This window comes from Populus trichocarpa, chromosome 7 (assembly GCF_000002775.5).
Source record: "Populus trichocarpa isolate Nisqually-1 chromosome 7, P.trichocarpa_v4.1, whole genome shotgun sequence".
Taxonomy (NCBI): Eukaryota; Viridiplantae; Streptophyta; class Magnoliopsida; order Malpighiales; family Salicaceae; genus Populus; species Populus trichocarpa.
This window is the reverse complement of record NC_037291.2, coordinates 3,417,465-3,437,809: the sequence shown is the minus strand read 5'-3', so window position 1 is coordinate 3,437,809 and position 20,345 is coordinate 3,417,465. Positions and strand designations below refer to the sequence as shown.

Below are 20,345 nucleotides of genomic sequence, written 5' to 3'. Positions count from 1 at the left end.
CAGGATAATTCTATAAAAAAATAGAAAAAAATCACGAAGCAAAATCCTAACCAATCCAATGTTGAAGGATAAATTAAAAAAAAATCAATTTTAAAATAGGACCTAAAAAAGACCGAAGTGAGCTTGGGCTAATCTTTTAAACTTGTGATTTGGTCATGAGATTGAGATTACCCTATAGAAGATGTCATAGCCCAATTTCGACCTCGATTTCTAAAATATTTTTCAAAAATTCAAAAAAAAGAGAAAAAATAATATCTTTTCAATGCATTCAGCCATTCATAAGCCCATTTCATTATTTTTTTCACTATTTTTCTCTTGTTAACATATTTTTGAAAAAACAAAAGTCAAAATACAAAAAATAATTTACTTTTTATAGTAGGAGCATTTTTTCACATCAAACAAAAAGGAAAAAAAACATAAAAAATATAAAAAATGATTGCATGCTATTTTGATGAATTGTGATTTTGTTAAATATGAATATGAATTAGTGAGTTGAAAGGAGGCTTTGACAATACCCTCTCGATTTACTTTTTGCATCGTACAGTAAACCACTATCCTACTAGTAATGTCACTCTCAAAGTGACAACATATGATTTAAAAACAAAAACAAAAACAAAAATTATAATGTTCTTTATGTCATCTTTATTTGTAAATATACATATTCAAAAGAATGGGGTCAAATCTTAATTTTTACTATTCCTATAGGTCCAACGTATTTTTTTTTAGAAATGATCAATTCAACAAGTTATCTATTTTTAGGGACATATGTTCAATTTTTTTTTCTCGATAACCCAATCAACAAGTCTTTTATTTTTAGGGATGGACATCAGATTTGTGTTAATCGCCAAATTAATGAGTATCCTAATTTTAGGGGTGGACATCAAATTTTTCATGAATGACCTAATTTAGGAGTTTACTATTTTTAGGGATCGTGAATAGCATAATTAACGAGTCTTCTATTTTTTAGGACATACATCAATTTTTTTTGAATGACCTAATTGACGAGTTTCCTATTTTTAGTTATGGACGTTATTTTTTTTTTATGAATGACCCAATCAATGAGTCTTTTATTTTTAGGGACGGGTGCCAATTGTTTTTGCAAATAACCTAACAGACGAGTTTTCTATTTCTAAGGATGAACATCGAATTTTCTTGCAAATCATTAGAAATAAATTAAAATAAATTGCAAATAATCTAATAAAATAATTTAGATAGCTAATGACATAAATATAATAATATTTTGGAAAAAAACACAAAAAACATAACCTTTTATTTGAAAAGATACGGTAAGGGTGATGTCTTTTAAGTACAATCAACCCTTTATCTGAATCTTTGAAACTAATGCATACTTTAGGATTCGTAGTTTCCTTTAGTTATTAGGTGGTAATTCCATTATCCCATTTTTTCCTTTGATTTAGGAGGTCCAAACATCGTGTCAGGTGCGATAGAAGACAAACCCAAAAAAAATCATGAAATCAAATTATCAATCAACCAAATAATAAGGGTTGAAATTTAAAAAGAAATTCAATAAAAAAAAGATCCAAAACAAAACAAATAGCAATAAAAAGAACAACGATAAAATTTGATATAAAAGAATGAAATCAAATGTTGAGGGATAAAATTGAAAAAATGATTAATTGAAAAAATGATTCAAAACAAAATAAATAAAAAGTAAAAGAACGAGGACCGAAGTTGATAAAAAAAAATGACAGGACACATTCTAATTTTGGTAGACTAGTGTAAATCTCAAGAAGAAAAGAAAGAAAATAATTAGAAGAAGAAAGAAAAGTTTATAGAGTTGATTTGCAAATCTGTTGTTAACACACGAAGGACCATCAAAAAGATCTTGGTGCACTACTTTGAAACCAGTTGTGGGTAGCAGTGTTACGCCTTCGAACAAAGCCTCACACTTGCACATGCCTTCAAAGTTGTCTTGCCCAAACTTTTCAGTTCCTGTAATTGTTTTGATGTCAAATTGGATCCGTCAAACCTCAATTGTTTTAGATCAATACAATTTTATTATGCAAAACCAGGAATCAAATACATGTCAGAATTATTCCATCACATCATGGAATCCTCATATAAATAGGTAACGGAAAACAACTATCAAGTCTAATCTAAAAAAAATGTATTGAAAAGCAGCGAAGAAGCTCAAGTTCGCAACTGTGGAAAAGAATATGTGAATGTCTGCATCTTTATTTGATGATGAAGAAGAAAAAAAAGGCAATGAAGGGTAGAACCAATTAAAAAGAAACAGAGAGAGAGATCAATTATTATATATAATAAGATTAGCTAGAAAAGTTGATGATTTTGGTGGCATGACGCATGGCATACATTTCATCACCGCAGCTCGTCCTTAAAGGTGGATATGTGAAGAAGAAGGTTGTCTCCCACTAACACACTCACTTCAGCTTTTACAGTGACAGATCCACCACTCTGATATAATGCTCTCATGGCCACAGGGGGTAAGAACTCACAAATAATTAATTAGTTATTAAATTTTGAAAAAGGTTTTTTCAAAATTTATCGATCAAGGATATGATTTGTGCAAGTAATTAACCCATGAAAACACTTCCTTTTACCTCAACCAAAAGGTATGCATTAATGTTCCACTTTATAAGAAAGGCAAAGTATATGGATGTTGGTTCATATGAAATGCGGCTCACGTGCTTTGGCTAATAGAAAATTCAACATCTAATCAATGCTCCTAATCTTGCTTCTTGCAGATTAGTTTATCATTGTAATCTCATTTGGAACATTTTAGTTTTATCTCCTCCGCACCCTTTCCTTCAAAACAAATAATTCTAGTTGAAACCCTAACTGGGTTTTAAGATATTTTTAAGTACGATGGTTGATTATTAAAAAAAATAAAAATTATTCTAAAATATCTAAGATAAATTCCATTGTTATTTGATTTTATGATAAAAATATATATTATACATGTATGCTAATATTTTTTCTAAACTAAATGCTTGTATTTATTAGAAGTAATAATTCCTGTAATAGTGATTTGGGATTTACTAGTAACAACAAACCCTAATCCTCGCAGTTTAGATTACACAGGAAGAGATTAATTTAAGATAATAGTAAATAAAGAATTGGGTTTTGATTTGGTTCCTTTGATTACCCAATTTAAATTAATCTACTGTAAATTAATTATTTCACCAAGCATGTCTACAATAAATAACTATAAATATTCTAACTATTTCAATTAATACGAGTATAAACAGAAAAAAAAAATCATGTTCTCATCACAAATTTATTTAAAATAACATACAAATTAATACACGTTCACTAGTTAAAAATTAACGAAACAAATCACAAGTTGTTTTAAAAAGAATATATCACACATGGAGAATCAAGATTAACCTTTAGGAGTTGTTGGAGTGGGTTGGAGCTGTACTAGAGTGGCTGGAATAGTAGAAACAATACTAACACATATTATTCACGTCACCAGCAACGAGCAGTCAACTTTTGAGTGTTGATTCCATGCGCTTGCAGGTCAGGTTGCGCATGGACCACTCCGCCAACTACTCCTATTCTCCTTCTTGCTTCCTACACCTACGGTGTATATCATCCTCGTTCATGGTGGGAGATCGGAGGCTGCAAAGTTCCGGTTTGTTATTTACGCATTACATGGCAAGCTATAAAAATAAAATGAAAAAACCACAAATTGATTAGCCACTAAGACGAGAATCTCTTGTCCAATATATATCATGATTGTGTTTCGAAATGGAGGACTCGTGGGGGTCTTACAATACTATGTCCGAGAGGATAAATTCGAATTCTATCCAACTCAAAAAGAAGAAAGAAATCTTCATTTATTTTTTTGCAATTTCTAATTGGGTAAGAAAAAATAAAGAGCTATTTAATCTGACGTTCTGCTTCAAATATTCAACAACAGATTGTTGGAAAATGCCATGCATATATATGTACGTCTAAAGCCAGCATAATTTCATTTTCTGAACTCCAAATTATGTTTTAGCTTCGTATAGCCTAGGACAACGTTAATTAAGAATCTGTCTTTACTGGCTGTTAATATAATAGCCTCTATAGGTTTATATATAATCGTTAATTTCAGGATCCGTGAAATTAGTAGAGGTGCGTGTAAGTTAGCCCGGACACCCATGTTAATCAAAATAAATAAATAAAAAGAAGAAAAGAATCGTCTTTGACTATAGATGCAAGGAGTAGACAATTTTTTATATATATATTTAATGATGCAAAAGTTAAAGATGATAAATTGGGCACAACATGAAATAATGTAAGAATCAAGAAATGTCATCAGAAAACAAATTAACAATGGCAATCGTGGTAGAGCTGGTTAGTGTCTAATGTTGTCTATTATTAAGTAGCACGTTGCCTTGCTTGCCTTGGACGTTCCTTTCCTCTTGTTTTTTTCTCTCTTTCTTTTGGGTTAAAGCACGATCGATCAATCAACTGAAGATTTTGGGATCCGAGGTGCATTAACACTAAAATTAATCTATCAATGATCTATTAATTATGATTATATATTATCATTAATCTTCTCTGCAGCTGGACTAATCAATCAAAGTGGTTGAAAATAAAAAGGTGTAAATCAAGTTGTTATAACATGTGCTAAGAGCTACTAACTTGTTTTTTGTTTTTGTTTTTTTCTTTCTTTCTTTCTTCCAAATGATAGCACAGGCAGCGAGCCAAAGCTAAAAAGGAGAAGAACGCATAACAAAGGGAAGCTGCTATGCATAGATGTTTGATTTAATTTTTTTTTATATATATATAATAAGTGCATAGCTTTTACTCGTGGACATAATTATGCAAGCATATTTTGTTTTTCTTGTAAAAAAAAAAACTAATATTTTTATTCATGAATAGATTGATTAGTAGATTTTAGGTTGTACAATCACAATGATAGTTATATTTCAATTGAAACAACAAGTTTCAAATCTCAATCTTATGCTTAGATCTAACGTTGGAATTCTCATTAAATAGCTACCATAAGTTGAAAAATAAAATAACATGAACATCATTCATAAAAATATATGCCTGTGGATCCTAAAATTTAAAGCGATAAGTGAGGATTAAAAATATTTCGTGCTATCTTATTCTTATATGATATTACTAATTTTTCTTTTTATTAATGTGGGTGTCCAGGCCAGCTTGTGCTCATCTCAACTAATCTCACGGGTCCTAAATTTAACGACCATGTAAATCTCCAGTAACCCTGAGGTTTGTGAGACTCGAACTGGTGATCTCTAGAGAGCAAACTTATTATTAATTAATTATAAATGTTCTATATCATATTAAATATTACATATGAAAATGGTTATTCACTAATAACATGATCATTAATTTAACTTATATTTAATTTATTCATCTTGCCTATTACTTTTAACTTCTAAGAATTTAGATTTAACAAGAATAGCAGTAATTAACATGTTCCACACATTAGAACTCATATTTATAAGGTTTTAGATTCAATTTTTTATTTTTTAAAACTATTATTATGACCATCACAAGGTCATAAACTTGCATTCTCTGGCTGTTTTTATTTATGTAGATTTGTTTTCTGGACAAATAGCAGATTCCTTGTGTATAAAACATTGAAAAAAATAAAACAATAACAACAACATATGAATGGACACTTAAATGAAGAGACAATCACAATTCACAACCACAGGTTTTGCTATACGATAAAAGTGAGTAAAAGAAAGAAAGAAGAGATGAAGAGGCACGTTAGCTAATGATGAATAGAGCGGATTTCCACACCCACCCATGGCTGAAAGATAGTCACTCACCATCTCTCCCTCTCGCCATCTCTACTCTTTCCCCTTTTCTCTCTCTCTCACAGCTTTATACTACTACAGTACACTACATGCAATGGAATCAAAGATGAACGAACTAAACTAAACTCCAACAACGAATGAGTCTAGAAGTAAGTGTCTGTCTCTCAAACGTATATATACATTAAATTATTAGTTTTTGTTTGTTTGTTTTGATTAATAATAGGAGGAGGGTTTTGTTTGTGTCCTAAAATTTGTTACCCTTTTCTTGGGGATTGGATGACCAGTTTCAAGATTCTCGTCGTCGTTTTCTACCTTCTTCTCTGCTCTGTGTACTCTTTTGTTTGCTTGCTTTCTTTCTTTCACACTGTTTGAGATAATAATAAAAAAAACTACTACTAATACTAAACAAATGCTTCTCTCCTTACTATGACGCCTAGCTGCAGCCATTTCTGTTTCTGGGCCTCTTTGCTTTCATGTTTTCCCGCTCTCTGTAAAAAGAAAAAAAACAGAGCTTGGCTAGGTACTTTTTTTGTATTATTTTCCCTCTCTCAGTGTTTTCCTTTTCTTTCTTAACATGTGATAGCTAGTGAGTTGGTGTATATATGATTTGCTTTTGTTTTTGCAGGTTAATATAATTGATATAGAGAACGTTGGTTCCATTGTTATCTTGTTTTCAAGTGGGGATCAATCCAAAAGATGAACACTAGAGTCCGCACTGCTCTTCAGGCTATGAAAGCTCCTTTAAACCATGATACTAATAAAGTAACCTCCTCCTCCTCCTCCTTCTTCGCTATATGTATTTCAAGACTTGGAAGATTTTTACTGAATTGGTTTTTTTTTTCTTTCTATTTTTCAAATGGTTTAATATGGGCTTAATTTTACAAATCCTTGAAATTTAGTTTTTTCTGTCCACTTAATTTTCAGCCACTTTTTATAAGAAACTGGATTAAAGATAGATAGATAGATAAGCTTCTAGCTCTTACAGACCAGAAAAAGTAAGTGCTTTAGATCCAGCAATCTGCATTGGATTCTTTCACTCATCTCAAGAAAAGAATATATATGGCTTCTTCTTTTGCTTCCTTTCTTTATAATACTCTTTTTCTCTCTTTTACTTCGAGTTTGATTCTTTATTTGTTGTAATTGATACTGAATTTATCAAGAAGGAGAAGATGGAGGCTCAAGGGAGGAGCAGAGCAGTTGGTGGCCATAAATCTGCTATGAATTGGCGTAAAGCAAACAAAGAAAGGAAATTGGCCTTGCTACAAGATGTACTTGAAATGTTTCTCAACAAAACCATTCAATTCTGTTTATTACAATAAGAGCTGAGTTGTTTTAAACTCGAATGTTGCTTTGGTTTCAAAATTTGCAGGTTGATAAGTTGAAAAAGAAACTTAGACATGAAGAGAATGTTCATAGAGCTTTGGAGAGAGCTTTTACTAGGCCTTTGGGAGCTCTGCCTCGCTTACCTCCTTATCTGCCTCCTTATGTTAGTGTAAATTCGCTATATTCTATCAATTAGATCTCTATCTATCTACACTCCCTCTAATTTAGTCAAGAGAATTAGCCAATCCAATGTTTAATTTTTGCATGTTTTTCTATAAACAGTAATTAATGTGGGTTCTTATTTGGTTTGGTTTAGATCTTAGAGCTACTTGCTGAAGTGGCTGTTCTCGAAGAGGAAGTTGTTCGGCTTGAAGAGCAAGTTGTGAATTTTAGACAAGGACTCTATCAAGAAGCTGTCTACGTCTCCTCCAAGAAGAATGTGGAGAATTCAAAGGATGCAATTGATCAACAACCATCAACTACAAGATCGAAACACGCGAGATCAAAATCACTCTCGCTTAATGAGACCAATTCAGCAACTTTTGCAGCAAGGCCTCAACCTTCTCTTGCTAGGTGCACTTCGAGTAGAAGGCTGTTTTCCACTGACCCCATTATTGAGCGATCAGGGCAGTGTTCTAATAGGCCATCAAATAGAGGAAAATATGCTTCTGGTAAACCCAATTCTTCTTCATCTCTTGTGGATGATGGACGGGGAAAGGAGAATCGATCGTGTATTAATTATGTAAAGGATAAGCAATCTCCAGATAAGATGGCAAAAATCACAACTCCCGTGAAGAGAACTCCAAACAAGCGTGAATCAGAGGAGAAGAGTTTGGAGCCTTCTAAGTTGCAGGTACGTAATTGCTCACTAATTTTTACAGGGAGCCAGCCTTTCATTATTTTATGGTCTTCGAATCGGTGATCATTTTTGTATTGCCAGCTAGAATGCAGGTTAATAGAGCAGGAAAGAGCACAGGAAAGCACTTCTGCTTACATGAATGATAGAATATGCGAAAATAACATCACACCAAACAAGTTAACTGAGGATATTGTGAAGTGCTTGTCCAGCATTTTCTTGAGGATGAGCACGTTGAAGGACAAAGTAGTTGAATTAGGAACTTTCTCATCACGAGCGACTTTGACATCTCCTGAAGGTGATAGAGGAAATGAAATTCGAGATCCTTATGGCATGTCTGCAGAGTTCAAGATTAGAGATATTGGTTCTTATAAGCATCTTTATGCAATTGAAGCTAGCTCAATTGATCTCAACCGTACGACAAGTGCCTTGTTTTTGCTCCAGAGACTAAGGTAAGTTTTGTACGGCACTTCATTCGAACTTCAAGCAGCTATGGTTTGTATTTACTGTATTTTCAATAATGTTCAGGTTTCTACTAGGGAAGCTTGCCGCTGCAAATTTAGAGGGTCTTACCCATCAGCAGAAGCTTGCTTTCTGGATAAACACTTATAATTCATGCATGATGAATGTAAGATCTGAATGCTAGTCTCTTGTTGTTACCGATGTCGGCTCCATGGGCTTTGTCTTTCTCAAAACAAAAATGATATGCCCAGTATTAAAATACAAACTTGTAAAACATTTATAGAGCCAGAATGTTAATCTTTCAGGCAATTTTGGAGCATGGGATACCCGAGACTCCTGAAATGGTTGTTGCTCTAATGCAAAAGGTAGGATATATTTATAATTCGCTCTATCCATTTTCAGTTTCTTCTATTCTTTATGTTGTCTCCATATTATTGATAGTGCGTTTTCATTTTGTGTATGCTTAAGAGGTCAGAACTTGTACTATATTTCAATACCTAGCAGACTAGCACCGTCGCAGGGATCGGGTGCATCTGTATGCCTAGGCTTTAACTCTCTTAAAGCTGTGTCATGAGTTTCTTGGAATCATTTAAAGTACATGTATGATCTGCTAAATGGTCATTGCTTTCAAACACAGTCACTGACCAAGTGTTTCTAAGATTCTGTAACACTAGCTTTCGATGAAAACAAATTTGAGATTGACTTAATTCAAACTATGATTCCCTTAGGCAACAATAACTGTTGGCGGACACTTGCTAAATGCAATTACAATTGAGCATTTCATCTTGAGGCTTCCTTATCACTTAAAATTTGTAAGCCGCTTTCCTTGGAGCTTCATTGTTCTCTTTATTTGGTAATTTTTAGCATTGAATTGCTAACTGGGTGGTTTTCTTCAATATGATAGACCTGTCCAAAAGCAGTAAAAAATGATGAGATGAAGGCACGCAGCATTTTCGGATTCGAGTGGTCTGAGCCTTTGGTTACTTTTGCACTCTGTTGTGGAAGCTGGTCGTCCCCTGCTGTAAGTTTCTACATAGATGAGGCTCCTTGAATTTGTTGCACAGGCTAGGTCACCTCACCATTTTCGTTTACACTTCTTTCCCAAACTACCAGGAAGTGCATCATTATAAAAATAAATAAATCTTTGATGATGCAATCCAAATATTACTTGTAAACGTTCTAATGTTGATCTCTACAAAAATGCAGGTAAGAGTTTACACAGCCTCTCGAGTTGAAGAAGAGCTAGAAGTAGCAAAGCGAGACTATTTACAAGCGACAGTTGGGATTTCAAGAACGAACAAGTTAATAATTCCAAAGCTGTTGGACTGGTATCTACTAGATTTTGCGAAAGACATGGAATCTTTACTTGATTGGATATGCCTGCAGCTACCGAATGAACTCAGGAATGAAGCAGTCAAATGCCTTGAGAGAAGGGGAAGAGATCCCCTTTCGCAGATAGTACAAGTAATGCCGTATGATTTTAGTTTCAGGTTGCTCTTACATCGGTGAAATATTCTCCCCATTTTTATACTTGATCCTTCCTAGATCCTGGCCTGCTATCAACTTTGGGACGGTACAGGGATATTACAGACATGGTAAAAGTACATGTATATGCGAACATCATGGGCTTTGGTTGTGCTGATTGTTTCGTAAACCTTGATTGATACCAGAGAATGGATAAAATAATCTCCAGTTGATTCAGTGTATGTTCATAACTCCTGTCAGTCTACTCTATATTCTATAAGCTTGAGATGAAATCACTGAACAGTTCTTGTTGATGACGCAGTTACAGTTAGTGAGGGTCCCTGGTTTTAGTCTTTTTGGTCCCAATGGTAAGGCTGCTTTTGGATTGTATCGTGTGATAAAAGAGACCAATATAAAAGATATAAAAACGTTGAAAAAATAAGGATATAAAAATAATTTTTTAATTTTTTATTGGATTTTTGTCATTTTAGAACAGGAAAAACAGGAAGGACAGAAGACCAATCCTTTCTTTCTTAACAATCATCGTCTTTTTTTGTCTCGATTCAATACCAGAACAAGCACGGATGGATCACGAAGGCCCTGTTTCAAGGTTTTATTTGTTTTTTAATTTTAAAAATATTTTTAATTTTTTTTTGTTTTTAATTAATAGTTTTTGATGTTTTTAGATGATTTTAATGTATTGATATAAAAAATAATTTTTTAAAAAATAAAAAAAATATTATTTTGATATATTTTTGAATAATATATATTTTAAAAAACAATCGCAACTATATTTTCAAACATACTTTCAAACACGCTTGAAGGAAATCCCAAACTAATAGCAACACGCATTCTTAGAAAATTCAATGTGATCACAATAAAATTAGCTTTGTTGTTAAGGGGAACAGTTGATTCTTGATTAGTAAGCTTCTCAATGTAACAGTGGCCGTGTTTAAATTTGGAATAGGTTTCTCTTCACTAGGAATAAAGTAATTTATGTGCTGGTAATTGAGGAAAGTAAGGAATTAGTAAAAAGATTATATAAGAATTACAATTACATTACGTTACAATTACCATTATAATTACAATTACAAAAAACACTAAAAATCTTTTGGTTTCACTGTATTTCTACAAAGAAAAATTATTGTGCATTTCTTGATAAATAGGTTTAATAATTTGTATCATTTTTTTTTTCATTAGGTTATCATGGTGTTAAAAGAAGTCTCAACATTGATTCATGCTGGATTTTACAAAAAAAACAAAATCAATTTTATTGCTTATAAAAAATTAAAAATTCTAGGATCAAATTGAGTTTGAGAGAGGATAGAGAAAATAATTGGCAAGCTAGATTCCACAAATAAAAAAAAATGCATGTTTAGTGATGTTTCTTTTGACAAGATGAATGTTATTAAGGTGTTTTTCACATTACACATTGTTGAAAAAGTAGATTGGGTTGGGAAAAAAATTACAATTGATTTTGTGTTTTTTAACTAATTTAGGTTGTTTTTATTTAAGGAATTAGTTTATTGAGGTTCTAAGGGTTCTTATTAGAAATTTTTATTTGAAAATATGTTTAAAATAGTTTTTAGATTAAAAAAAAACTTTAACCTAATTTTCTAGTCATCTTTCTAGTGGTTGAAATATGACTAAGCAAATGGCATATCGTCTGCTTTATAGTCTACTCTTGAAAGAAAAAAAATATTAAAAAAAGAGGAGCCAAGTGTTCGGGTCTAGCCTTCTAAGCCCACACATTTTTTTATGTTTGGCTAGGCATGCAAGGCCCATCTTTTTGGCACAAATGTCTAACCTCTTTCTATTTCTTATAATGTTTTTGGATTTTGATTGAAATGCGCTTTAAATCATTATTTAATTTTTTTATGATTCTTAAATAATATTATATATTTTATGGGAATGATAACAATTTTTTTTCAATCATTATGTACCTAATATAAAAAAATAAAAAATTAATCATGAATATTCAATGAAAAATAAATTTCATTTCTTTTTTTTTAATGGATTTTTTACATGATTTTATTTCAGTTATTTTTTTTCTTAAATCACATATAAAATATTGAGGAATTGTTTTAATATTTTATTTTTAAACTTGCTTTTAAAATTATGATAGGTTTTTATTAAATACAGTGCTTATAGTTAAAGAAAATGCTTCTGTTAAAATAATAAAAAAATGAATTTTATATTGAAAAAATAAATTTCTTCATCATAGTTTTTTTTTTTTGGTAGTCTTTCATATAGATTGTAATAACTCCAAAATTTTTTTTATCATGTTTATAGGAACATATAGTATTATCATTTAAAGTACAAGATATATATATATATTTCTATCAAAATTTTAGCAAAGTTTTCTTTATATTTTTCAATACCAAATTATCAACTCAATCAATTTTCATAGCCTACAAATAAAAATTTCAACATATTTTCATCATTCGGGACTTCTATATTTATGTATTACCATCAACACAAGAATAACTTTTTATTTTTTCCATATTTCCTCAAATAAATCAATTATTATATTATTTCAAAATATTTCATGTTATGGGATGATTAACTTAGTTACAACATAAAACTAACACATATTCATATTAAAGCAAATTAAACCTGAAACTCGGTCTGCAGAATTACAGTCATATGGCTTAAAAAGAACTAATTAAGATACATTATCCATATTTAATTTAGATTCATGTACTACTTGGTTACAAAATTATATTACATAACAAAACATCATTGATTTCACCAAAATTACATATGCGATATTCATTACTCATCATGACATTGTGAAGTACCTGAAATTTATATAATACTCAGCATAATTAGTTTATATACAAAGAATATTTACTATTATTACTTTTATATGAAATTATTCTCAATTCGTATAATTTAATAACACAACATCTTATCTTGCCAAACCAGTACTTGTTTCATTTCTACATTATGAATTTCTTCAATTTTCCATTAACCAAGTTTCAGTAATTACAAAGACTAGTTTCTCCAATTTCCCATTAATAACGGAATTATCTCATTTACCAAGGAGTCAAAATCTTCATCTACCAATTAACCAGGACACTAATCTCATTAACTAGTGAATCAATATATTCATCTTCCCATTTATCAGGGCATTAACCCCATTAACTAGGGAATCGATATCTTCATCTGTCCATTTACCAGGGCACTAGTCTCATTTACCAAGGTAATTATTTTTTCAACAATTTATCGTTTATCAAATAAGATTACTATACATTTAAAGAAAAATTACAAACACAATTAAATAATGCTTAAATTTTAAGATGTCAAGCACCTACCTGACGTCTGGACGCGTGAAATGACCCCCTACTACTGAGCGGGTCCTACGACCTCTCTTGTACCAATAAGAACAAAGTCATTTAATCCTCAATTTATTTCAAAATTTGACTATATGGATTGTCATTTTGCTCTTGACTTAAAATGACTTACTACGTGTCCATATCACTTAAGTTAATCATCATTAACTATTTAACCCATTTTAGCTATTTTATTCTTATAGTTTCCATCATTTTAAATTTTACATTAAGAGCAATTCTAAATGAATTTTTAAAGTTAGCTAATTCTAGCCAACTTAACCTAACTTACTCACTTAAAATACTGGTTAACATTTTAACCATATCCTAAGTTATAAAATTCAATTTCGTACATCGTTTATTTCTTTCAAAAGATTATATATATGACTACAACTTTATTAAAGGGAAGAAAACTTAATTTTATCATTTACACCTCCTAAATTAATCGTTAATGCAACATCTAAAAGTTGTCAAGTATAAATTTAATCCGACCCTCCGTCTATTTCTAACTCGTATCTGGAGTTTTAGAACTCCGATTTAAACGAAGTCAATTTCATTGGATAGCTAATATTTCTAAATTGAACTTTTTTGAAGAAATTTATTCTAGTTTCCATCATTCTCAAGCCCTAAACCCTGAGTGATGGTGATGTCCAATTTTCTAATCTTTGTTTTAAACATACAACAAAGTATTTTCATTCATTTTTTCATCATTCAAAGCAATTATTTCTCCTCCATATATTTCATAATATTCCTTCATCAATAATACTACAAGATTAAGTATAATTCCATAATTCCTCGTAGCTTAAATATTCACAATTCAAGCTTAACCAAGTCTTTCCATTACAATTAAACATAAAATTTCTATTTCTTTTCAATTCATTCTTCACATTTCAACACATGCTACAATAATCATGACCTAATAATGTTCATTCATTGGTTTAAAAAAAATTCCAATTTTCTCTCCTTATGGCCGACACTAATTTTTTCACAACACTAGGATTTTTTCTTTAATTACTCATTATTCTAAGTTGTTTTCATCCTTTACTATTCTAATTTTATCAAACAAGATAAATTTCTTAATTTTTCTCATGAACCCTGACCTAGAATTTATAATTTAGACATCAATTATTAATCAAATTCAATATAACTTACATAATTGAGTTTAAAACCACTTACTTGGTGATAAAGTGAACTTTGATCCTTAACTAGTAAAAAATGTTAGGCACTCCCTATTTCCCCCCTCTTAGTCAATTCTAACGCTCTTCAAATTTCAAAATTCTTTTCACTTATTCTCTTTTGATTCTTGATCCTTAACCAGTCAAATCTTTTAACATTTATAATTTGACCCCATTTTGCTTAATTATTATATTTTGACCCTATATTTTCTTCTTTTCTAACAACAATGTCATACTTTCTTTTATTTCTTTTAATTGCATCCTTTGTTATTTAATTCTAAATCCTTAATTTAATTTAACTCATTCTATTCCCGGGTTAAAATTTAAGATTTCAAAAAAAAAATAACTGGGGTTTTACATAGATGTTTATTTTTATAATAATTTAATTAAATAAAAAATGGATTCCAATAAGCAAGGTTATTAAACTTGGCTAAGGTCATGACTTAGATCGCGGGTTGGACGAAATAACCTGAGTCAATCTAAAACATCATTTTTTTAGTAATTTTTTTAATAAAAAAATAACATCAATGTTGTTTTTATTTTTATTTTTAAAAAAAGTCAACCTAGATTTTAATTAGGTCGACTGAAACGCGGACAAAGAGTTGACCCATACTGAGTCAACTCTCACTCGGTTTGCTTTGAAACTCGACCCACTCAAAGACTGACTCAATGGGTCACCATGTTGACCTGCTGGGCTCAGTTGAGTTTAATAACATTGTCAAAAAGTTCATTGTAGTAGTAGACAGACAACTAACTAGTTACAACTAATTTACTAAAGGCATAATAATCAATTAGTTTTTATTCTTGATCTTGTGTATATATAAGGACTAGATGAACATACTCAAATGAATTAAGAAAAAATATTGAGAATTTAATTGATGCGTGTGTGTGTGTGGAAGGACAAGATAGTTGGTATATCTAAACTGAGGGACCAAAATGAATTATGATCCCTATAAAGCCAATGTAGCAACTACTTCCCACAAAATATTATAATACTTGTATAGATGTCCTTGGATGCCAATTAGCAATCTCTGGCGAGAGACCTAATTACCTAGGGACATTGGATATGTAATCTTGTTTTTCAACCTATTTGAAATGGTCCTCCACACCGTAGTGAAAGAGACAATGTTGTTGGAAGAAAAATTTAGTGTGGTAAGAGTTTAAGGACAACAATACAACATGCAAAACTAAAGAACACAAAGAAAATTTGAGAAGAAGGAATGTTTCATTAAGTGTTTTCTCTTCAATACATATTTTCTCTCTATTACACTTATGCTTTATGCTTCTGATTACAAACTTATTTATAGGCCTAAAGTTCTAGACAATCAAGGAATTAAACTAATAAAAGGAAAGCCTATTTTGAACAGGAAAAGTAATTTTGCTGACTTAACCGGTCGACCGGTAAACCAGTTCATTTAACTCAACTGGTTGATCAGTTCCTAACTAGTAGACCGATTCATCTATTTTTCAGAAAAAAAAACTAGAAAATCATGTTTACTTTTCAACATCCTTCTTTAAACTTAATTTCTCATAACTCCCAGCATATCCCTCATCTTGGCAAAAACATCATGTTTGAGTGGCTTAGAGAAATTGTTTGCAACTTGGTCTTAGGTCTTCACATACTTGACTTCAACTTTCTTGTTTGTAGTGCAATCTCATAGGAAATGAAATCTTGTGTCAATGTGCTAACTTCTATCATAAAACACAGGATTCTTTGCTAAGATAATAGCTAATGAGTTGTCCATATAAATTTTTATAGGCTTCTTTTGTGACATTCACAACTCCTTCAATAATCTTCTTAGCCAAATGGAATGACAAACAAATGTTGTAGTGGCTACATATTCAACTTCACAAGTGATTGTAGATGATATGAGTATAGATTGCTTCTTCAAACTCCATATAAATGTTATATCTCTAATATAGAAGACAAAACTTGTAATGCTCTTTTTATCATCGATGTCTTTAGCCCAATCATTATCGTTATAACCCACAAGATCAAAGTTGTTAGAGTAACCATAGAAGAAGCCAAAATCTATGGTACTTTTGATATATCAAAATATTCACTTCAAAGCTTTGAGATGTGTCATAGTTGGTGTTTTCATGAACCTGCTTACAAGTCCTACTCCAAAGAGAATATATGAACGAGTACATATCAAATATCTCAAACTCCCAACTAGGCTTTTGAATGCTATATAGTTTATCTTCTCTATTTCATCATTTTTTAACATCTTCACTCTACACTCAACTGGAGTATTTGCTTTTGCATAATCCTCAATCTTAAACTTCTTGAGAATCTCTTTTACAAACTTCTTTTTATTCACAAAGATTTCATCTTCTCCTTGTTTGATCTCAATCCTTAGGTAGTAACTCATAAGACCAATATATGTCATCTCAAACTCCTTGACCATTGCTTGCTTGAAGTCTTCAAACATCTTTAGGTTATTGCCTGTAAAGATCAAGTCATCAACATACAAGCATACAATAAGAGTATCACAACTCCCCTTTATCTTTACATATATAACATATTCATAAGGGCATTTTACAAATTCATTCTTTAAGAAATAATTATTAATGCGACTATACTAAGCTCATAGGGTTTGCTTCAATCCATACACGACTTTGTTTCACTTTAATACCTTGTTTTTATGTCCCTTCACTTCATAACCCATAGGTTACTTAATATAGACCTCCTTTTCAAGAAAGCCATTTAGAAGGCTAACTTGACATCTATTTGGTAGATCTTTTATCTATGTTGCGCAGCGGTGACAATTATCAATCGAATGATTTTCAATCTAGCAACTAAGGAAAAAACTTCATTATAATCAATCCTTTGCTTTTGAATATAGCCTTTTGCTACCAATCTCGCCTTGTACACTTCTTTTTTGGCATTTTTTTTTCTTTGTAGATCCACTTGACATCTATTGGCTTCTTTCCTTTCGGTCTAGGAACCAATTTTCATGTGTCATTCTTCTAAATTAATGCAATATCCTTATCCATATCAATTCTCTATTTTTCTTTCTTTATTGTCTTTTTTAAACATGCGACAAGATGAAAATATAGTGTTAGATCATCATCAATTGGATTACTTACCCCATACAAGTCATTAAGACTCCTCATCTTTCTTAGTGGACTAGGTAAGCTACTTTTACTTAAACTATCATTAGCTAAAAGTGAAGTTGAGTTCATTGGTGATTGTGGAGGTATAATAAGTTTTTGATGCTCTTCATATCTCTTATAATCTTCATCAATAACTAGAAGAAAGTCATATTTCTCATCATCATCATAAGGATTATATCTCATGCTCTTTCTTCATCAAATTCAACATCTCTACTAATCACCATATTTTCTTCATTGAGGTTGTAAAACTTATATCCTTTGGATTTTTTATCATAACCCATAATATCATTTTTTTTTCTCTTGTTTTCTAGCTTGGTCATTACTTGATCATCTATATGCATATAGTCAATGCTCTCAAACACCTTAAAGTGAGTAGCATTTGACTTTCTTCCATTTCATGCCTCTTATGGAGTCATGTCATTCAAGCCTCTCACAAGACACTTATTTGACAAGTAACATCACAATCTACAACTTCATTCCAAAACCCCATCAGCATCTTCTTGGTTTTTAGTATGCTTCTCTCCATAAGGATGCTTCTATTCTTTCTCTTCACCATGTCGTTTTGTTACAGGGATCTAGGAATTGTTATGAGTCTTTTTATACCATGATCTTCACAAAACTCATTAGAACAAAATTCACCCCTTATCTATTCTAAGTGATTTTATAGAATAAACACTTTTTTTTTCAACTAATGCATTTAACTTCTTAAAACAATTAAATACATTAGACTTTTGTTTTAAGAAGTATACCCATGTTCTTTTACTAAATCTTTAATAAAAAGTAAAAAATACAATTTTTTACCAAATGAGCATGGTTAAATAGGACCATATATACCTGCATGTATCTCTTATAAAGGTTGACTTCTTCTAGATGTAGAGTCCTTTGGAAAGCTGTTGCGGAATTGTTTGCCCATAAAAATCCTTCACACAAGTAATTTGGATGTATAATGGATGGTAGACCCTTCAACATCTTCTTTTGTGTCATCATCTCCAAGTTATCAAAGTTTGCATGCCTAAGTCTCATATGTCAAAGCCAAGTCTCATCTTTCACACGTGTCTTTACGCATTTAGGCATGTCCATCTCTATGTTTAGCAAAAACTTTTTATTATTTTTCATGGTTACTTTTGCAACCATAGATTCATGAGTATCAAGTAATATCAAAGTACGATCTTTCATCTTAATCTCATAACCCTTCTCCAATCATTGTCCCAGACTCAATATATCGCTTTTTACAGTTGTGATATAATAAATATCACCAATAAATTGATGACTACTATTTTTCAATCTAATGAGAATCTTACATTTCTCTTTGATGGAAACCTTTGAATGATCCATGAAGGTGACATTACCTTTAATCAATTCATCAAGCTCTATAAACTTGTCTTATCTCCACACATGTGATTGTTGGCACCATTGTCTAGATATCACATGTGTTTCTTTGGCTTGTATTTGTTCATCATGGATTAATAATAGGTTGGTTTCTTTCTCCTCTTTTACAACAAAATTGACATTCTCTTCAACCTTTCTGGTTAAATTCTAGCAATCCCTGGTATAATGACCCATCTTTTCATAATTGTAACATTTAACTTTTGTTTTGTCAACCTTGGGTCTCGGATTGCCGTTGTCAGTTAAATTGGTTGATCAGTTTGCTTCATTTAGTTGACTAGTTGACTTGTTGAGACTGCCCCAACCTCCTCTTCCAAATATGTCTATTCCACCTTTTCATCTGCCTTGTTTATGTCTTTTATCCCCTTGAGTATATCCAAAACCATCTTGCTTCTCTTTTGGATAGTTTTTTTTTTTAAGTGTTTGTGCACTTATGTCTTCTTGAATGTCATTGACTCTTTCTTAATGGGCTTGTAGTTTTTCCATGAGTCCTTGAATTGTCAAAAAGTCCATATTTTAGGGTTCTTTTATCGCAACTGCCATTTAATAGAACTTCTTTTGCAGCAAGCATATAATCTTTTCTACCACACGTATTTCCTTCATCTTCTCTCAATATCTCTTCATTTGATTGTATATGGCTCATACTTTAGCAAAGTAGTTTGAAATACTTTCTGATTCAAGCAAATGTAGCTTTTTGAAGCCACCTCATAACTTTTGTAGACGTACCTTTCTAACATTGTCAGCTCATTAATTAGATTGTTGCAAAATTTATCATACTTGTTTGGCGGTTGCTATGTTGTCTACTATCTCAAAAGTGGTATCATCCAGATATTGGTGGATGATTGTAAGTGCTTGTTGATTATTCCTTTGTGCCTTTTGCACGGCCTCCTTTTGGGCTGAAGTCAACGTTACTCTTTTTATAAGCTCCTCAAAGCTTTTTTTTTTCAACTGTTTCTCACACATCTTAGAAACCTAGCCAAGCTTTCACATGGAAACATCTAATTTCATAATTGTTCTTTGTCAAACGAGGACATTGAAGTGAGAAGTTTGTATTGGTCATGTCAAACAATAATAATAAAAAAAACTATGATAAAACTTGTTGGAAGAAAAATTAGTGTGGTATAAGTTTATCGTTAACAATGCAACAAGCAAAACTAAAGAATAAGAAGAAAATTTAAGAGGAATGAATGTTTCATCAAGTGTTTTCTCTCCTATATACATTTTCTCTCTATTACACTTATACTTATGTTTCTGATTACAAGTCTATTTATAAACCTAAAGTCCTAGATAATTAAGGAATTAAATTAATCAAAGGAAAACATATTCTAAACAAGAAAATTAATTCTGCCAACTTAACCAGTCGATCAATTATTAAATTATCAATTCTTTTAATTTAACTAAGACCAATTCCTCTATTTTTTTCATAAATACCAAATTATGTTTACTTTTCAACAAATTAAAATGG

General features: G+C 31.2%; 1 protein-coding gene across 5 annotated transcripts; it reads left to right on the top strand.

The window, feature by feature from the left end:
- The first annotated feature begins 5,659 nt into the window (after positions 1 to 5,659).
- LOC7483129 (uncharacterized) lies at positions 5,660 to 10,112 on the top strand. Of its 5 annotated transcripts, none has more exons than XM_052454532.1 (12): positions 5,672 to 5,914; positions 6,209 to 6,285; positions 6,391 to 6,527; positions 6,929 to 7,033; positions 7,135 to 7,251; positions 7,405 to 7,941; positions 8,029 to 8,396; positions 8,473 to 8,572; positions 8,712 to 8,771; positions 9,135 to 9,218; positions 9,311 to 9,427; positions 9,613 to 10,112. In XM_052454532.1, the coding sequence occupies exons 3-12, from the start codon at positions 6,462 to 6,464 to the stop codon at positions 9,913 to 9,915; spliced, it is 1,857 nt and encodes a 618-aa protein (XP_052310492.1). In that variant the 5' UTR covers positions 5,672 to 5,914; positions 6,209 to 6,285; positions 6,391 to 6,461; the 3' UTR covers positions 9,916 to 10,112. The 5 variants fall into 5 exon arrangements, with proteins under 5 accessions (XP_052310493.1, XP_052310492.1, XP_006380717.1 ...); XM_006380655.3 differs by having other exon boundaries at positions 5,673 to 5,914; positions 6,926 to 7,033; XM_006380654.3 differs by having other exon boundaries at positions 5,673 to 5,914; positions 6,203 to 6,285; positions 6,926 to 7,033.
- The last annotated feature ends 10,233 nt before the right edge of the window (positions 10,113 to 20,345 follow it).